The sequence below is a fragment of the Ascaphus truei genome, chromosome 1, assembly GCF_040206685.1.
Source record: "Ascaphus truei isolate aAscTru1 chromosome 1, aAscTru1.hap1, whole genome shotgun sequence".
Taxonomy (NCBI): domain Eukaryota; kingdom Metazoa; phylum Chordata; class Amphibia; order Anura; family Ascaphidae; genus Ascaphus; species Ascaphus truei.
The window spans coordinates 311,082,328-311,102,975 of NC_134483.1; the positions used below are offsets into that span (position 1 = coordinate 311,082,328).

At 42.2% G+C, this 20,648-nt stretch overlaps 1 protein-coding gene across 11 annotated transcripts in view; it reads right to left on the minus strand.

The window, feature by feature from the left end:
- Positions 1 to 20,648, minus strand: part of PSD3 (pleckstrin and Sec7 domain containing 3) — a 586,117-nt gene that overhangs the window by 119,661 nt on the left and 445,808 nt on the right. Inside the window, exon 1 of one of the 11 annotated variants that reach the window (XM_075605228.1) lies at positions 19,450 to 19,883. The exons of the other annotated variants lie outside the window; for them this stretch is intronic. Coding sequence (XP_075461343.1) covers positions 19,450 to 19,617 — 168 coding nt within the window. The 5' untranslated portion in view covers positions 19,618 to 19,883. Of the gene's footprint in view, positions 1 to 19,449; positions 19,884 to 20,648 lie in introns of those variants that run through there. 11 annotated transcript variants of the gene reach the window in all.

A 20,648-nucleotide genomic window follows, 5' to 3' on the forward strand; every position in this document is an offset into this window, starting at 1 on the left:
CCCCGCATTAACATACGCAATGGGACCGGAGCATGTATGTAAAGCGAAAATGTACTTAAAGTGAAGCACTCCCTTTTTTCCACTTATCGATGCATGTACTGTACTGCAATCGTCCTATACGTGCATAACTGATGTAAATAACGCATGTGTAACAGGCTCTATAGTCTCCCCGCTTGCACACAGCTTCGGTACAGGTAGGAAGCCAGTATTGCTGTTCAGGACGTGCTGACAGGCGCATGCGTGAGCTGCCGTTTGCCTATTGGGCGACATGTACTTACTCGCGAGTGTACTTAAAGTGAGTGTACTTAAAGCGGGGTATGCCTGTAAATAAATAAGTTACAGGGAGTGACAATAGTATTTTTCACAGTTGGTTGTCAGTTTATAATCCAACTACATTGAAATTGTGACTAAAAAAATACTCTAATTTCTTACTTAATTTCCATGGTATTGGTGTAGATGATTCACTCTTAACCTGACCATCTCAATTTGAGTATTGTATACGGCTATTAGGGATGTTGTCTCGTGGGGACTGTGAAGGGTTGTCTGGGAGAAGTCCTAAGATCCACCCAGACCCTATACATTAGTCCCACTTCAATGTATCAAACACATCACCTGGGGAAGCTCCAGCAATGAAAGAAATCACTCACTGTGTCTTTTAACTCCTCCGGTCTCTTTTCTTTGTCTGTACTTGGCGTGCTCCAGATGATGTGAACATACAGGAACAATCTCCTCACCGGGGAGGAGGTAGAGCAGCAGACACTGCCGTGCAGCAATAAAGCGAAGGCTGGACTGTGCTGTGAAATTCTTTATTGATGCATGGATAAAAAAGTGGAGGGATGGCACCCCTTCGCTTTATTGCTGCACAGAAACTTTGGTTTGCACAGCAGGTGTTAGGTCAGGGGTTGAAAAGTTAATTTGTGTGTCGTCAGCATAGAGGTGATATTTAAATCCAAGAGATGTTATTAGGTCACATAGAGAGAGTGTGTACAGAGAAAAGAGAAGTGGTCCCAGGACAGAGCCCTGGGGTACCCCCACAGAGAGATCAATAGAGGAGGAGGAGGTGTTAGCAGAAGAAACACTGAACGTACGATGTGAGAGGTAAAAGGAGATCCAGGATAGAGCTTTGTTCCGAATACCAAGAGTATGGAGAATGTGAAGGAGAAGAGGGTGGTCCACGGAGTAAAAAGCTGCAGAGAGGTCGAGTAATATGAGCAGAGTGTAATGACCTCTGTCTTCGGCAGCATGGATGTCATTAGTTATTTTAGTGAGGGCTGTTTCAGTGGAGTGAGCAGTGCGGAAGCCAGATTGTAGAGGGTCTAGGAGAGAATAGGTGTTGAGAAAATGGAGCAAGCAAGAGAATACAAGGCGTTCAAGGAGTTTAGAGGCAAAAGGCAGGAGGGAGACAGGTCGATAGTTAGAAAGACAGGTAGGGTCAAGCTTGCTGTTTTTGAGTAATGGTATAACTGTTGCATGCTTGAAGGAGGATGGAAAGGTACCAGAGTAGAGGGAGGAGTTAAAAATGTGTGTGAGCATAGGAATTATAGTAGGACCAAGAGGTTTTAGGAGATGGGAGGGAATGGGGTCAAGACAGCAAGTGGTAGAGGGAGAAGAGGAGATCAACAGTGACACATCCTCCCCTGAGACAGTGGAAAAGAGTCAAGGAAGGCAGGAGGAGAGTTAGGAAGCGGTGTAGGATGGGAGGAGGAAACACAGGGGATGTTCTGACGTATGGATTCCACCATTTCCTTAAAATAGTCAGCAAAGTCCTGAGGTGAGATGGAGGAAGAAGAGGCAGCTGAGCGTGGTTTGAGTAGAGCGTCAAAGACAGAGAAGAGTCGGCGTGGGTTAGACTTGTGCGTGTTGATTAGTGAAGAAAAGTAGGCTTGTTTAGCTTGAGAGAGGGCAGAGTTGAAACAGTAGTATAAATTTGTAGTGAAGGAAGTCTGCGAGAGTGTGAGATTTCCTCCAGAGGCGTTCAGAGGAACGAGTGGAGGAACGCAGCATGCTCGTATGGGAATTTAGCCAGGGTCTGGGGTTAGAAGGGCGTGGACGGCAGAGAGAAAGCGGGGCATGTAGATCAAGAGAGGAGGATAAGGCAGAGTTGTAGTTCCTGACCAGGTTGGCAGGGTCTGTAGCAGAGCTGAGAGAAGAGAGGGAGGAGCGTAAAGTGGACTCAAAGGCTGGTAGGTTAATAGAGCGCAGGTTTCTGCAGAACCGAGGGGTAGATGGAGGTGGAGAAGGGGAGAAGGGAGATAGAGAGAATGAGATGAGGTGACGGTCAGAGAGAGGAAAAGGAGAAATTGAGAAATTAGAGAGAGAAAAGTTTTTAGTGAAAACCAGGTCTAGGTAGTGGCCATGCTTGTGGGTGCTGGCTGCGTACCACTGTTGAAGGCTAAAATAAGAGGTTAGAGAGAGAAAGCGTGAAGCCCAAGGGAGAGAGGGGTCATCAATGTGGTAATTGAAGTCCTCAAGGAGAAGAACAGGGGAGTCTGAGGAGAGAAAGAAAGAGAGCAGGATTCAAAGTGAGAGAGAAAGGCATAAGCGGGGTGAGTAGAGGTAGGTGGGCGATAGATGACCACGACGTGGACAGGGACAGGAGAGAAGATCTGGACAGTGTGAGCCTCAAAGGAGGGAAAAACAAGAGAGGGAGGAATAGGAAGGGTTCTGTAATGGCAGAGAGAGGAGGAGAAAGAAAGGCCAGCATAAGAGAGAGCAGCTTCCAGAGCAAAGTCAGACTGAGTGAGCCAGGTCTCAGTTATAGCAAATAGGCGCAGAGAGTGGGAGAGAAAGAAGTCATGCACAGAGAGGCACTTGTTAGAAAGGGAGCGAGCATTCCAAAGGGCACAGGAGAAAGGGAGAGAGGAGGGAGGGTGGCAGGGGATCGGTATGGGGTTAGAGGGGTTGACACCAGAAAAAGTAGAGGTTGCATTTGGCAGGCGAGGATGAAAGCACGTAGAAATAAGGCAGGGACCAGGATTGGGAGAGATATCCCCAGAAGCAAGAAGGAGAAGAATGGATATTAAGAGAAAAGTGTCAGAGGGCGCAGGTAAGAAAGTAGTTCCTGTGAACTCAGAAATGGTGAAGAAAGGAGAGATGGAGATATATGAATAGTTAGAAACATACTGAGGCTGGTAGAAAGAGGTGCATAATTTGAGAAGAAGTGAGGTCACAGCAAATATTTGGTAGACCTGGCCACTATAAATACCACAGTACTACCTAAATAATTAAGGAAGAAGGGGGTAAGATGGTCCGTGGTTCACAGCAACTTCAGCAGCCAACGCATGGATGTCTAAAAAAACTTTATTGATCGCTAGCAGCAAACATCAGGCAACCACTCTAACATGTTTCGTCCAGGCTATGGACTTTTTCAAAGAGTTTCGTGAGTACTCCTAACCTCCACGCGGTATTTCAGGGAGATTATTGAGGCGGTTAGTGCCGGGCTGTGATTTACTTGGGGGCGCCCCTTAGGGAGGTGTCCCCCTGTACCTCTATCCGGCTTACTATTACCCAACTCCCTGTTTTCAATACCGGAGGCTTATTGTTTCATTAATCATTGCTGGGTCTCTCTTCAATCAAGTTGCCATAAAGTGTGTGCACTACCTGTTAGCAGCCTCGGTATACTGGGTAATTCCATATTCTCTACCTAAATAATTATACAAAACCACACTGATTGCTCCTAATACTTTGACTTTAAATAAGCAATACAGTGTGCATGTTATTTGATAGATGCAGCAGTTGCTTCCCTTTAAGGAAATGTAATTACCTAAGCTGTCGATCGATCCGTTTACCTGTGGTCGATCGGCAAAGATCCCTCTTCCCAGGACTGACACTACGGGCGCCTATTTGGAAAGAGGAAGTGCTGTGCTTTTGTAAATGGTTGCTATAGCAACCCAAGGACGGTTAATACATTAAAACTCCTCCAAAAGTGGATAAAAATTGAGGCGGGTAATAAAAAAATGTATTATTATCTAATACTATACTATATATATCTCAAAAACAGGATTCTAAATGTAAACTTAATGCATTGAAACTCATTCAAAAGGGCATAAACAGTGTGGGGGGGAGAGAATAAATAAAATGCAGTAAGTATTATCTAATACTACATTGCATTACATACAAAACTGGTTTATTAAAAAAAAAAACACATAGAGTATATAGGATTTTGAATGTATTGTTGCTTTAACAAATTTTAATGTGACTATGCTATGCTCTTAGTGCCCTCTTTCTGGGATTTATCTTCAATACACGCTGTGTAATTTGGTCAGAGACAGATTTAATTGGTTCCAATCTCTGCAATAAAAGAAAGCTCTGCGCCGCACATACCAATATCGGAAATCCATATGCCAAAAGCCAGCAATGGCATCTAAAACCCACAAATCCGCAGGTAACAACAAAACTACTGAATATTTCATGCACACTGCCATATACTTAGAGCCAATGTCTATCAGGCATATTACTGCATAGGAATGAAGCTCGTTTAAGGGAAAATGTAATTGTTTATGGATTATACCTGACCGACCAACTGTGTGATGTAAATTCAAAAGCAAAGAATGGAGAGATGAGTTTATAAAGGTCAAGAGAGGGCAATGCTCATAATTATCCCATGCATTTTAGAACAACGTCCTGTGTGCTTTAGCAGAGCAACCTCTGTACCTTTGCTGTGAATCACATTGCCATTTATGTGGCTTAGATTTATCTCCCTCAGTGCTGGAGGTGCCGGAGATTTATTGCTGCATACTGTACTGCGGTCATCTCCAGGGCAAAAGGTAGTAAGAATATAATATTGTGGCTCCAAAATGAAAATGCACTTTACGTGGATTAGAGAAAGACCTTGAAACTCTGTGTACGTATATTCTTTACGGTTAAATAAAAATGTAATTTCTGCAACAATTTCTCACAAGTACATGTAGTGCTTTGGTGATATTACTAGGGGCTTTTGCAGGTAATTTTTTATGGGTGAAATGAAAATGTCATTGTATTGAACATGATGCTAGTTAAATGAGTTTTCTTGATAGTTTTGTCAATAAGTACTGTATAAACAAGTGAGCTTGTTTTATTAACATGGTGCCAGCATTTTATCTGGCCTCCTGTATTTCTTAATGCTGGGGTTAATGGCTCCCCCTTGTAGAGCAATTTGAAAGTCATTCTCGAATTAAACACAACATTTCTGGTAAGCATAATATTATATGTTATCAATCGTTTACTTGCTTAGTTGCTTTTCTTCTCGGTTTCTTGGTTTTCCTGCTGTTATTGTAAATACAATGCACGTGAAGGTTTCGGATCCACTGAAACCTGCAATTTGTCAAGAGCAAACCAACAACTGATCAGATAGAGCGGAGAGACCTGCTTTGGCTTACTGATTTTTACCTGTAAGTTGGTTTTCCTTTACTTCAAGATTACTTTTGTTAGACAGAAAACAACTTTAATTTGGTCCTTCTCCCCCTCTGTTTTGCACAGCAGGTGACATCACAGCAGCGCCTGCACCGACGGAGCACACAGCAGCAGATAGACGCAAGGATCCAGACACTACAGGACCTGACCGGATCCTCTGACCGAGCACCCCCCTTCCCCTTAAAGAGTGTGAAGGCTTTTATTTATGGACACCATGTGAGTGAAAACCATGTGTGTTTTTTCTGTATTTCTTATTAAAAATGTACTTCTCTATGGGCGTTTGTGCGCTCTTTTTTTCCTTTCCTAAGACCGCGCTTATTGTCCAGGCTACGGTGATTTCTGCTTATAGTTTAGGAGACAAAAGGCGGCAACCAGGGGCGTGGTGGGGGCGTGGCCATGAGCGGTTCGCTTTCATTGGCTGAATCGCTCACGTCACGTGGCGGTCGCTGAAGAAAATCAATTTCCATTGACTTCAGCAATTTTGGTCGCTGTGGCGCGCCCACTATAGGCGCACGTGACAGATTAAATCAACTTGTTTTGACGTGCCGTCGCCGGGACTATAAGCGCGGCCAAACATGCATTTAAGGCGGAGCGGAAAACCTCCCACAGAGAGCAGCACACGCCCAAGATCCCTGGTTCTACCTCAAATTTGGAACTCTCTCTTCCACTACAGATAAGGTTCCACCATCTGATTATTTTATGGGACTTCATCTTACTTTTTATTATAGGCTGTTAGGCAACGTTGATTACACTTGTTTATTGATATTCACTGTATTATTGATATATTTTGGATAATAGTTATCCCTTACATTGTGTATTTACCTTTGTTATATATTTTCTTTATACATATTGCACTTTGACCATCCCTTTAGCAGTGCACTAGTATCTTTCCTTTAAACATTTACTGATATTATACCTACAATTGCTTTTGGAAACACATATCCCTATCCCGTTATATGGGAAATATTCCGATTTTTTATTTCTGATTTATACACTGCATTTAAAAAAAAGAATCGCCATGAAAAAAAAAATGAGACGATGATAAGTGAATAAAACCTGTGACTGAATAAATGAATCATAGAAGAAAATATTTAATTTTCTTGCATTCTTCGAAAATGTAAAACAAAATATTGGAATATAGGAAAAATAGTTGGGATGCCAAAATTCTGATTTGGAATGTTTTCATGTTTACGGTTTCCTCTACTGTATTTCTTATTCATTAAACTCTATACCTTTGTGTCTCCGTTATGAGGAGTCACTCCATGTACAGTAAGAAGATGAAAAGGGAGAAAGGGGAGTTAAAGGAAGGATATTTTTTCTGTGGTGGTGCACAGTATGTTCAACACACAGTAACATCATCACTTTAGGTAAAAATATGTATCAATCATCCAGATGAGACTCATTAAACATGTCACTGAAATTAGTTCACTTTGGTCCTAGGAAGTATTACCCCTTTAAGCTGCACCTATGATGTTCCCCTGAATGTCATGAGGACCAGGATTCCAGGAAACATCATACACTGAGGAAACATTGTGCCTGTATGCTCTTTTTCTGTGGGAGATCACTTTCACTGCTCTATCGGAGGGGTGTACGAGATCAAAATGGAAATGGAGCCCCCTCTACCACATGACTGCTGCCCCAGATGATCACGTGGTTGCAATCCAAGAAGACTGGGGGCTCTACTCCAGTCGTCTAATCCTGCACTATCGCACCTAAACCCCCATTCAAGTCAGCAGGAGTGTCCCAGGGGCAACACCCACTCGGCATGATCGCACTTCATCCTTACCCATCTTCCATAATATTAGGTTATGGTAATTGATAGTCAATGTTTTAATATCCTGTTTCCTTATTTTTGAAATATTACTTAGTCCATAGTGGCACTTCATGTCATGTTTTCAAAATCGTACGTAATAGAAAGAATTCATATTGCTTCAGGGCACCACAGTCCAAAATGTTAAAAGCCTTGATTTCACTAAACATCTCTGAAACACTCCGATTTGAATAATTATGCCCTCTCCCTTTTCTGTCTGCTTTTTTACTCTCCTTCCCTGTTTGTTGCCTTAAAAGGACACATCCATTCAGCAGAGTGCTCTCTGTGTATACCTTCATATTTCAAAGAACAAAGTGAATCGAGGCACTGCAGAATGAAGTGAAGTGGCACTTCAATTGAAAAAGGCAGACAGAGCGGCTGAAACGTCGGAACTAATGGCTAAATAAATGTATTATTCTTAAGCAAATCCGTCGTAGTGCCTCAATTCGCTTTGTTCATTGGATCACATTTTGGATCACTGTATCAATTTTTTACTTAAATGTTGGTGTGCAGCATATATCTCTATTTTACCTTCGTATTTCACCACAAGAGATGCCCCATGCACAATTTTTAGACATACCCACCGGACAGTCAAAACATCCCTTTAAAATACTCCATTTAAATTCCAAAAAAGCTGATGGCACAGCTCAACGTTTGTGACATCCTCCTAAACCCGAACTCAAAACACACAGTGCAAATGAATTGTAAAGTTCGAAACTAAAAGCTTCATTTATATTTACAGGAGAGAGACAGGATGACTTATATCTAATGAATGGGTTTCTCACTGAATGGACTTCTCAAGGTTATTGCGGCTCAGCTTCATCAACCTCACTTTCTGGAAGCTTGTGATACCTTTTCTGTGATTATAAGGAGCTATCTGCAGCTGTCATTATGCCTGACATGGCTGGACAGCAACTGCTCAGTTTCACTTCCCCATATTGCTTCAAAAGTCACAGAGTTAGAATGATTCAAATGTACATGCAGCACAAAGTCATGTTGTAACATCAACACTAGCTTACCTATAGCACATTAAGGCCTAATCTAGTTGTATTCCTCACTATCTATATCTATAAGTCTGAAATAATGTTTGTGTGTGTATGTCTTCCCCCTGTGTGATTGGCCCTGTGTTCACCCTGTGTCATTGGCCACGGACGCACCCCCTGCCCCCCTCACCCCACCCCTCACATTGCACCTCTTGCCCTCACTTGGATTAGGAATCTCACTTAGCAGGACCATCCACACCACTACCACCCGCCGCTCCTCTGCGCCGGCCTCACCTCAACCCCACCACCAACCGCCCTCCCCCCGGTCACACCACTATCACCCGCCGCTCCTCGGCGCCGGCCTCACCTCTCCCCCACCACCAACTCCCCTCCCCCCGATCACACCACTCTGTGTACCTGTGTCGGTCCACCCAGGACCATGCCCCCCACCCCTTTCCCCGGAGCCCCCCTGTCACATGCGCATTGCACGTGTGCTCCAGCGGCCTGGCGGTGCGCGCATGCTGCGGCTCCAGCCTGCGGCTGCTCCCGCTCATCGGGCACTTCAGCCTCCTCCTGACGCCGGCTCCCGCCCGCTCCGGGTTGCCGTGCGCTCGGCGGCCTGCGCTGCATGCTCCGCCTCCACACCCGGGACCGACTGGTCAGAGCGCCCGGACAGGAGAGAGGCGCCTTCTGGACCGGTGGGAGCGCGGAGACTGGACGGAGGTGGCTGGTGTCCGCCGGTGGGGGAAGGGGCGGGTCCTCACTGCAGTTGTTGGTGCCCAAGGACATTTGTGTGTGTGTGTGTGTGTGTGCGAGTGTGTGACACTGGGTGTATGTATGTGTGTGTGTGTGTGTGACACTGTGTGTGTGTGCGAGTGTGTGACACTGGGTGTATGTGTGTGTGTGTGTGACACTGTGTGTGACACTGTGTGTGTGTGTGTATGTGTCTGACACTGTGTGTGTGTGTCTCACTGGGTTTGTGTGTGTGGCACTGTGTGTGTCTCACGGTGTGTGTGTGTGGCACTGTGTGCTGCGCGGGGGGGGGGGGGGGGCGGAGCAGCGCAGGGGGGGGAGGAGGACCGGACCAGCGCAGAGGGGGGGGGGAAACCACAGCTGCGCATGGGTGGGGGGAGGCGGAGAGAGACGAGGGGAACAGGGGGGGGGGGAGGCGAGAGGAACGAGCGGGAGGTTTTGGTCCCGGGCAGCGCCGGGTCTCTCAGCAAGTATACCGTAAATAAAAGAGCACATAATAGCGAAGGCACAGTTAAAAACTTGCCACAATACTGATGTTCCTTAGGTCATTATTGTAGGCAATACATCTTCCCAGTTCTTCAATAGCAATCCAATCATGGGTTGCAGATCCTCATGAATAAGCACCAATCTGCCTTAATAATATTTGTATGTAGTACTGACATTGCGTACAGTATTGTACATAGACTTTTCAGGCAGAATAAGGCTGAGATTATACAGCCTGCGATGGCGCAAACGTGTTTACCTCAAATTGCGTAATGCCTATGAGGCCGCTCTGGGAGTGCGCACACAAAAAAATTGTCTTTTCAAGCGCAGCCCCGTGACGTCCGTGACCAGTGAGCCGGTCAGCCAATGACGCCCCCGCCATGCCAGATTGCCTCCCCAATCTACTGCAGCCAAATTTACAGATCGCTGGGGCTGCAGAAGTGTGGGAGGCTATGCGTGCGGTCGCGAGCGGGCGCGCAGGTAGTATAAGGTTAGCCGAAGTCTGTGCACTGAAAAGCTTACAATGTTAATGCTTGAAGCACATGAAGATAGTGACTTGCCTAAAAATACAAATGCAACCCCCTCCTATGGGTTACTAGAGGGTTGGAGTGCATTGGGCCCCACCCTGTGTTGTCATGGGATCATGACATCACAGAGAGTATATAGGGGGGGTGGGTGGTTCGAGAAGGTTAGTTACCCAGAGGACAAGAGCCTCGGGGAGAGTAGACAGGGATGATCATAAAGTAATAGCACCGACCAAGCGCCTCCTGTTTATTATGTTATAGATAGGGACAGTGCCTCTCTTAAATGAAAATCCCTGAAGAAGGCTAATGGAGTCCAACATATCTACGAGATAGGAAAACTGCATACCACAACGTCCTCAAGAAAGAGGACTCCTGGGTGTCGGCGGATTGGCTCTAACCACTGATCTGTATTAATATTGCTCACAGTCTGTATGGAAGTGGCAGTTCCAAAACAGACCAAAGGTATTGTGGTCACTTGTAAAGGACCGACCAGGATTCCCGAATGGGCCAAGTGTAACCGGGGTAAAACCGATGATGGTCACCAAGCAACAAAGGGGGACCCGGTCCTACAATCAAAGTAACTGCGTCAATGCACTTCCATTTGATGTGTTAAGAGTGGCACTAATGAAAGTATCGTATTTATGTACGTCTGTTATAAAAACAGGACAACGTTGTTATGCGAGTGTGAGCGGTCCCTGTGCTTGGGGACATTAATTCGAGACTGTTGTACTACAAAAGTTCCTGGCGCCCATTTTCCATTCTTGCTACCTCATCCGCAGCCACATAAATCCAGCACCCTCTGTCAAGGTAACCCGAGCCGAGTAGCTAAACATGTCACAACGATATAAACTCCCTAGGAGCCGGGCAGGGAGAGTTACACAAAGACAGACATAAAAAGTGTCATTTTATCCACTCCACATTAACCATAAGTAATGTAATAAATTATGCAATGACAATGTATAATAGGCCAATTAAGTATGAATATACTGTATATTCAAGTCAGATTCATTAAACAGTGGTATGCAAAAATCTTCAATCATTCCACTCCATACAGACCACCAGCTTACACTAGACAAATATCTAACACAATTGACTCAAAAAGCATCCAGTGAATGCAAAACTCATTTGCATTGTGATTCATAACCTAAGTATATATGATTTATAACCTAAATATGCAGTAAAATTGACATGGATAGTTACATTTGAGCATTTCATATGTTTGCATGTTTCCTTGCGTTATCTACCCATTTATCTATTTTCATCTTGTTTTCTACTTTCTGCTCCCATGTCGCTACTGTATCTGTCGATAATGGTTCTTCCTTTCTGTAATATCTCCTGTGATCATCCATGTCTGAAATGCATTGAAAGAATTGGGAAACAGACGTCGTTGGCCCCACTTCATGCGAATTCTGTTTTGTGGAGGAGTCTTCTATATAAGTATTCTATTGTTTTAATGATTGCTTTGCACAAAATTCCATGCAGAAACCTATAGTAGTTATACAAACAAATAACAACCATTTGTTCAGTAGCTAAATGCTATTCCAGAACTGTACACATGTACTGCAGCAGCATCAAGGTTAACATTCGGAAGATGTGCTGTATTGGGACACACAATGTTTGCATGAGAAATTACCTTAAAAGAAGCTTACATTTGTAGTAAGTATTGGTAACGTGTTTCTACACAGCATCACATTTAACAAAGAAAAAACTGAATTGAAACGGATTTCAATTGTTTTTTTTTCATATGGATATGTTTGGTGTCATTTTTGTCACCTTTCCTTCCCAGTTTTGTAGAATGGAGGCTGTAGAATTAAGTTTTTCTTTTCTGAATGAGAACTGCGTTACTTCTTCAGTAAGAAAACTTGTATAACACCATGTTTCCCGTTTACAGCGACAGTTCAGCTGATATTTCATCATTGTGACGGCAACACGTTTGTTAAACTAAGAAGATTAACAAACATTTTAATTGTGGTCTAGTGGTTAAACTATTTTGGGGGGTAAGGAGGAGTTTATAATAGCACTAAACCTCATGTGTGATTATGACTAACTTTTATTCTAAGGGCTCCAGATTTGTACTCTACATGGAGTCTGTCCAGGCTTTGCCAATCATTGTACAGTATCGTATCATGTTTTCTTGTAATCCACGGTGGGATGTACAATCCTTTCTTGGATGGATTTACATATGTGCTCGCTTCTAATTTGCTGCAAGGAATTAATGAAGCTATGAAGCCCTTCCCTGTGCTTCAGAAGATGCTTGTCATATTGATTTGCATTGAGTTGAACTATGCCCCAATGCAATTTCACAACATATGAAATAAGAGCCCCTTCTTTCCATTACTTGAAATATTGATTGGGTTGCAGATTCCTGATGTCTTCTGTTCCGAAAAGGTTTACCAAAACAAATCAACTGATTGTTTTTTTTTATAGAGGAAATATGAGAAAGGTGAAACAGTTGCAAGTTCCATGGCTGTGTATGGTACATTGAATGAAAAATGCATGACAAGAGCACATTAGGACCTTGCAGTGAGACAAGAGTTATACGGCACTAAACAGGGTTTAGCTCTGAATACTCAGTCAATTCCTACTATGTGAAGAGGCGCTGCACTAGACATAATGCATGTCTCGTTAGTAAGATGGCTTTACTTTTATGCAAAATCAATGCTTTCTAAAACTAGGGCTTCCCTTATATCAGATTATGCAGCTCATTGAACTGCCATATTTGTAACCACAAGGCAAATTAAGTCTCTTGCCACTGACACATAAATGATCTGCTTTTTAAAGGAAGCTATTAAGGATTTTCCTTGTGCACTTGTAATTAGATGCCAATTCATCAGCTAAACTGCTGCAGTAAACAAACAGCTTTGAACTCCTTTAGGGTGAGAGGGGCTTCTGTTCACCTTGCTATATAATATATTAAAGGCTGAAACATGTTATACCGTAACTGCCAAATTGTGCTGCTTGTTTAGTAAAACAACAACACACACACACACACACACACACACACACACACACACACACACACACACACACACACACACACACACACACACACACACACACACACACACACACACACACACACACGTATTTTTTTTTAAAATTCTGCTGGTCTTAGGAACTTTTCTTGCTGCTTGCACAAAAGCCACTATGTTGAATTGCTGTCACAGGTTTCTAGACATAAATGAATCGATTTCAGGCCCTTTGGGAATGAAAAAATGCAGACAAATAACTTTTACCTGTGCTGTTTGGAATACATGTGCCAGTAACTAGCGTGCAATACTGAAGCAGCAATCCTTTTCAAAATGCGTTTTGAAGTACACTTGTTCCACAAGCATCACTTATTTTATTTTTTTAATGCCCTTTTTAAAGTCAGTTGTAATTTTGCTTGGTATATATGACTATTCCAATTAATTCATAAAGGACTTGCTATCTTCAGAATGAGAAAAGGTACAAAGACGAAAAATCATAATAAAAAAAAGGAAGACTTCAGTATTAGATAAACCCATTTGTCAAAATGCAGATACAACCTCAATTGTTTACAATCTGCTTCATGATCGTCACAGTACATCAGTAATCATATTCGTTTGTAGAAGGAGACTCTATCATTGTGATGTTAATCAAACACTCATATGCATTGGTACTCTTCTGTGATACACCTGTACAGTACATTAATATTTTATTAATATTTTATGCACACTGTACTCTCTAAATGGGTGTTTTACAATGCAGATAAAACAACCAGAAAGAGCTTCTGAGAGATCTAAAGTAATCTTATTAATATGAGAAATGTATTAGTGTGGGAACTTACAAATAAGATCACAAACGAGTATATATATATATATATATATATATATATATATATATATATATATATATGCAAATATAACTGTATGCTCATAACTTAACTCAGTATTATGTTTTATATATATATATATATATATATATATATATATATATATATATATATATACATACATACATACACACACGCGTTCATATTTCTTAATCGTGGTATATTTCACTTTGTTGTATTTTTCATACACATTTAAGCCTATTTAAAGGTGCCATTGCTTGCATCAACAAAGATGAGTTAGTTGAAGGGAGAAGGAGTGGCTTAGTGAGTAAAGACTGGCACTGAGTTTGAAGCAGGGGAACCTGGTTCAATTCCCGGTGTCGGTTCCTTCTGACCTTGGGCTAGTCCCTTTATCTCCCTGTGCCTCAGGCACCAAAAACATAGATTGTTATCACCACGGGGCAGGGACCTGTGCCTGCAAAATGTCTCTGTAAAGGCTACATAAAACTAGCAGCTACAAGCACATGCTATTATTATTATTACAGAAAATTATAAGGTAGTCCTTTGATTCATTAATGATGTGTAAATACAGAGATATCAGTCGGGCTTTTCACTAATAATTCAAAAGTAGAACGGATCTATTGCAGGATCAGACCCCAGACAGCATTTAGTGCATCACCATTATTTGTTCCAGTACAGTAAGTACTAGGAGTGCAAGCTCTTACCATTTTCCTCTCAGTTTTACACTAATGCCCAGACAAGGTTCTGTATACTGTATGACATTTTAGGCTACATGAGTGAAAGAAACACGGGTCAACACTGACTAGTGACTGCTAAGTTGTAAGGCTAGAATGTCCATTAAGGTACCTTACGGTTTAGCTTTGCTAAGTATATAGCACCCGTGGGCGGATTGCCCTTTCGGGCAGCACCGGTCTGTAAGGCTAAGGCCCGCTGCACGGCACTCCACCGCGATCTGCGGTCTGTAGGGAGACGATTTTTGGTGTGGCCAAAATGGGTCAGGTGGGCGTGGCCATGACACCACAAACTCACAAAATGAGTCCCAAAGCCCAGAGAGGGAGGAAGACCAAACAGACCAAAAATTCACAAAACACTTTTTGAATTGTTCAATGTACAAAAAAAGTGGTCAAAAGAATGTGGAAAGTACAGTAGTATTCCCCCCCTTTCCCCCTTAGTTTTTCCTATTTTTTTTAAATCACATTGTTCATTTGGTTACAAAATGTTTGTTGACCCATTTGTTTTTGAATTTCTATATGTACTGTGAGCGGGGTTGTCGGTGGGTGGGTACGTGTGTAAGTAAAATGAAGAGACGTTCTAGGCCTGTTACTATGAATCTACTCCTCGATAAAGCGCTTGTTAGCACGAAAACACGTGGGAGGTTTTTTTGTGCCTCTGTATATTTTAACCATGGAGCAATAAAATATATTTTGTATGCAGTGGTTCACTTTCGTATTTTTCGCCCTGTAGTGCACCACATGTTTGCAATATTTTTTCTACCTGTTAATGTTAATGATGAATTTGAGTAGGATTGTGAAAAGAAAATTGGTTTTGCAATTTGGAGAAAAAGGTGGGGGCCTCTGCATAACAAAGGGGTCTATAGTGACATCTCATGGCACATTGTCTTAACTGCATCTGTTACACTTGTTTTTTTGCTAGCAGTACGAGCCTGTAAACCAGGGGTGGGCAACTCCAATCCTCAACGGTCACCAACAGGTCAGGTTTTCAGGATATCCCTGCTTCAGCACAGGTGCTGCAGTCTTCAACTGAGCCACTGATTGAGCCACCTGTGCTGAAGCAGGGATAACCTGAAAACCTAACCTGTTGGTGACCGTTGAGGATTGGAGTTACCCGCCTCTGCTGTAAACTAAAGTAAAAAAAAAAACACCTCTTACATTTCTCTGTTTAACCTATGCCACGTTTCACGATTACATTCATTTGATCTATTATTCTAAGACGACGCTCTTACATTTACCAGTACAGATTAACTATACAACAATGCCACACATTTTAAATCTGCATAAGGGGAGGTTGAGCAGCTTTATATTTACGAGTGAGATCACTAACTGGTGTGATACAAATTCTGATTTTCTTTATAAAAAGTGAAAATTGAAGGCTAAAAGTGGATGCATAAGGCAAAGGTGAATCTTTTAACCCTATGCAGCTATCAACCTTTTTAATCTAAAACTAGTCTCTGAACAAGTAAACTCAGGCTGCGGTCCCAGTGACTGCCACAGCGCACGCCTCGGCGTGCACTGTGCGAACAAACACCGGCCCCCCAGTCACTCAGGGCTGAGTACATGCGCTCTACTGCAAGATTCCACACTCTCAAAAAAATAGTGTGTGGAACTTGCGACGGAGCCATGGCCACGCCCCCGCCGGCGGTTCAGCCAATGAGGGCGAACCAGCCGCGTGAGGTCATGGCCACGCCCCCGAAAAATCCCGACCACGCCCCCTCCCGTCGCAACTTCTCCCTCTCTCCTGAAGACCGCAGATCGCCGTTAGCGCTGTGCACGCGCCGCCCCCCCTGCCGGGCGCGCATGTCACAGTGATGACTGGGACCGTAGCCTAAGGGATAAATCTTTGCTAACAACAGACAAGAATTGTAAGTTACAGTATCACTATACCCTGTTAATTATTTGTATTAGGTATCAAAATCAGCTATGCAAAACTACAGTAACAAATCATATTTAATATAGCAAAAACATAAGTCAGATCTGAACCTTACAGTTCGTGTTATAGTAATTGAATTTATAACTGGATATGGATCACTGCACTTTTTAGTTAGGGTTTCAAAAATATCTATAGCTTTGACCTTCGTTCCTAAGGGTAAATTACTTGTGTGGGGTCCCCAATTTGTAAATTAAGTATAAATACACAAAAAAAAACATAAAAAAATAGTCATGATGAATTTGTGTACCAACTGCTAACCGACTACAGCTTTAAAGATTAGTGATTACTAAACACTGACAAAAATGAAGTACTATACAGAAACATACTGTGGTACCAGCATCTCTGCCTCCAGCTGGTATGTTTCCATACTTGCACAATACAGCTGAATGTTGAATTGTTATACCACTGTACAGTATAGTATTATATGCACCCAAAGTGGGGAGGTGACTAGTTCCCTGGGTGCACCTCACCTAAAAGGCAACTATAAGAAACTGGGGGAAGATCATTTGTTCACTTTTAACCCTGAATATAAAATGATTAGGGCTCGGCAGAAACTAACACTGCTGGCCAAATACATGTCCCACTAAGGAGGAATGGGTTACCTTTTGGATACAATTCCTGTGGATTAGTGGACCATGCAATTATTTGGGAAATATATCAAAGTCTACATTTGTAGCAAAGATAATGGAGGTGTTTTAAGTGGCTTGAAGATTTGAAACATAATCGACACCATTGTACAGTGCAAGATGTTCCTTTTTCGGGGGGAGAGGGATAACAGTGGCTTCTAAAACCTTCCTTAGTCCTTTCAAACTGAACAAGCAAGAAACCACGTTTCAGAGTATGCAATTTACTGGAATTACCCTTCCTTCAGTCACCTGCATTGCTTTCTAGAATGGGCAGATGTTTGAATAGAGCAAAAATACAGACACATCAAAAGGGCTCTATGTTACTATTCGCTAAATGATTGCAGTTGTATAGCCTGCTTTAATAAGCCTGGTATTATGAATGAGCATATGGTGTGTGTGTGGTTGTATAGTCACTGCTGTAATGTCAATGAGGCCCAGGAAAAACTATTGAGCTTAGTCACTCAACTAACACACCCATTAGCAACCATTCACTTCAATGAATATTAGCCAATTTATCAAGCACCTGAAAAGTGCACCTACTGTACCGGCCCCTTTTATTCTCCTACATCCCCGATTTTTTTCGGGGATGTTTTCCGAATGTCACGCACTTTGCTGCGTTCATGCCGCATTCATGGCGAGACAGCGCTAATAGCGCTAATAAAATGAAACCGCCCGTGCGCCTAAAAATACCGGAACATGCCGCATCAACACTGCATCTGCCCGGTTTTAAAAGTCTCGCTGAAACGGCCGCACGAGGCGGAAGGCGGCCGCCAATGTACACACACACACACACACACATTAAACTCTTATTTTTTTCTCCTTGTGTCTACATCTAATGATCGACACTCGGTATCATTAAAGTCATGTTTTAGACCAAGAGATAGTCTACTTGATAAAGAAGTTAGAGCACCTTAAAGCTGCAAGAAGTTTGATGCGGACAGAGGAGAAAAATGATGTGTCTAAGATGACTTGATATGGATTATTATAATGTATTCCTCCATGTAAATGAACATTTTTGTGTCAATTTAGTGGAAAATTTGTTTTATTTTTTGCCTAGTAATGTAGGTGTCCCCCACGATACTTGAAGAATCACAACATTCACTAAAATAACCTCTACAACCAATTTTCAAATGACTTGGAGTGGGTACTGAGATAAGGCTGGTCCTCCACCTTAAAGATAACGGCCTCAGGGTGGTCTAACATCTTTCTTTACAGTTTCAGCACATTTTACGTTAAGTGCCATTTTGGAACAGAAATCAGCCTAACACTGAAACTATACTCCTATTTTTCAATGACTGCCACACCTCACTTATAATTTTGTATATAGAAAGTAAGAATTTACTACGATAAAACTGACGGAAGGTGCAAATTACTCAAATTAAACAGCAGCCCTCATGGGTGTCTTATAGACATGTCATGACATCATAAGCCAGATGAAGATATGTCATATCCACGTAATACTATGGGCAAATATAATCAGTTTTCTAATAAAATTTTCACACCTAGGCAGTATTGTAGCATAATAAAAGAGGGGTTCCTGCACGTTCAGGAGTATTACTGTAAATGCTTCCTCCTTGCAATAAAAGATACTGCCGTCATTATTTTAAGATCTCTGTTTAGTCCCCCGTGCGCATGCTTATCAAATTAAATCAGCTCATTAACATTACCAGGGTTTGTTTCCTACGCTTTTCTGTTCAATGCAGATTCAGGAGTGTTTGGAGACTCCGATGAAAATAGATTTCACTACCAGTTGTATCAGCACATGCAGCATTTTTATACTGGGGAGAAACTGCATATAACACTGAGATGACTGACAACGCTCGCCCTAATTACATTAAACAACTTCATTGGAATTACTTCAATTGAAAGAACAGTGGATAGCTTTCTTTACATGTCAGCGGTATAATTAACTGCCCGAAACCAGGATATATATTCAACACAGTATTCTTACAGTAAAGCAAAAATAAATGACTACGCTTCAATTAAACCAAAATGCCCTACCCTGTATTCTCATTCTCTCTCTCATTCTCTCTCTCTCTCTCTATATATATATACACACACACACACACACACACACACACACACACACACACAGTACTGTATGATAAAACTGTGAAAAGCTAAAGGCAGCTGTTTTTTTAGAGTTAGACTAAATCTCAATTGCTTCAGTAGGACAGTAATAAGGCTTTTTTTTTTCACGTACTGTACTAACATCCTGGAAATCTGTCGCTTATTTTTTCCAGGTGTGTAAAATCCTCACTTGCCTTCTTATTTCACAGAACTAACACTTGCAAGTCCCTCTAGCCTTTGAAGCCTCTACATGAAGAAATGGAACAGAGAATACAGTTTTGGATGCTGCATGCTGACTGGCAAGTGGCAGATGTGCTATTTAATATACCTTGCTCTCTTTGGCGTGCCCAGACGAGAACTCAGACGAATGGGAGATTTTGAGAGACTTGGACCGGTGGGACTGGCGTCGGATAGATTCCTCCCGGGCATATTTCATAGAGCCCGAGGCTCTCACCCGCACCTTGCCGGTGCTCTGGACGCTGTTAACTCCAATCATTTCCAAAGGTTCAGTTTGGAAATAAAAAAAATACAAGGGTAAGGGAACTGGGGGAAGGAGAAAAAAAAAGCACTATCTACTGTACACCTCTGCAGAGTTGTCTGGCTGCAGACTCTCTAGAAGGACTCTACCCGTGTTGCTTGCAATGCAGGGATGATCAGCATTTGCTTTAGATGCACCAAGCTGCTTGTGCCAGCATCTTCAACTCTACTGTTTTGATTCTGCCTGATCGTTCCAGGCATGTCTCACGTCACTGGCTGTAAGTTAGAAAAAAAAATGAAATCCAACCTCTTCTCCACTCCCCCTCTTTTGTCTGTTACAAACACACACACACACACACACACACACACACACACACACACACACACACACACACACACACACACGGCAGTTGTCCAGACAAGTTATTAATTGCATTCCAAATACCACTTCTATTACTCGTGTTGCCAGCTCATTAATGTCCGCATTCAGATATTGTAAATACAATCTCTCAGTTGCCTGTCACTCTCAAAAACCATCAGATTAAAAAAAGGGATTTGAAGCTTTCTTCCTTTTCCAACTATATTCATAGTCTTCAAAATATTAGTAGGGTTATTCATTGGAGGGGAGGTGGGGGAAATAACTTAATACAATTGTGCATAATACTAGCTGATCCCCTACTAATTGTATTCTAGTCACATACTGTAGATGGTAAACGCTTTAAATTAGGGATCAATCTTCGTTTCCCTTTAATTTTGATTCATATCCCTGTATTGTACACCATTCCTTGTGTGTTATTCCAGCTGCACACTCATTTTGCAAAACACTACACATACGTGGCACTTAATAAACATACAAAGGAAGACATTTACATTGCTATCCTTAAATGTATACAGTACAGTGATGGGGACAACATATACAAAAAATATATAGTTACATATTTAATTTGCAGGCAGATGTTTCAATCAGCAAGGGATCTTGCTCAGGGATGTATATATATATATTTTTTTTTTTATTGTGTCTGAGTAAGCCTATATTAGCTATTTTGCCAT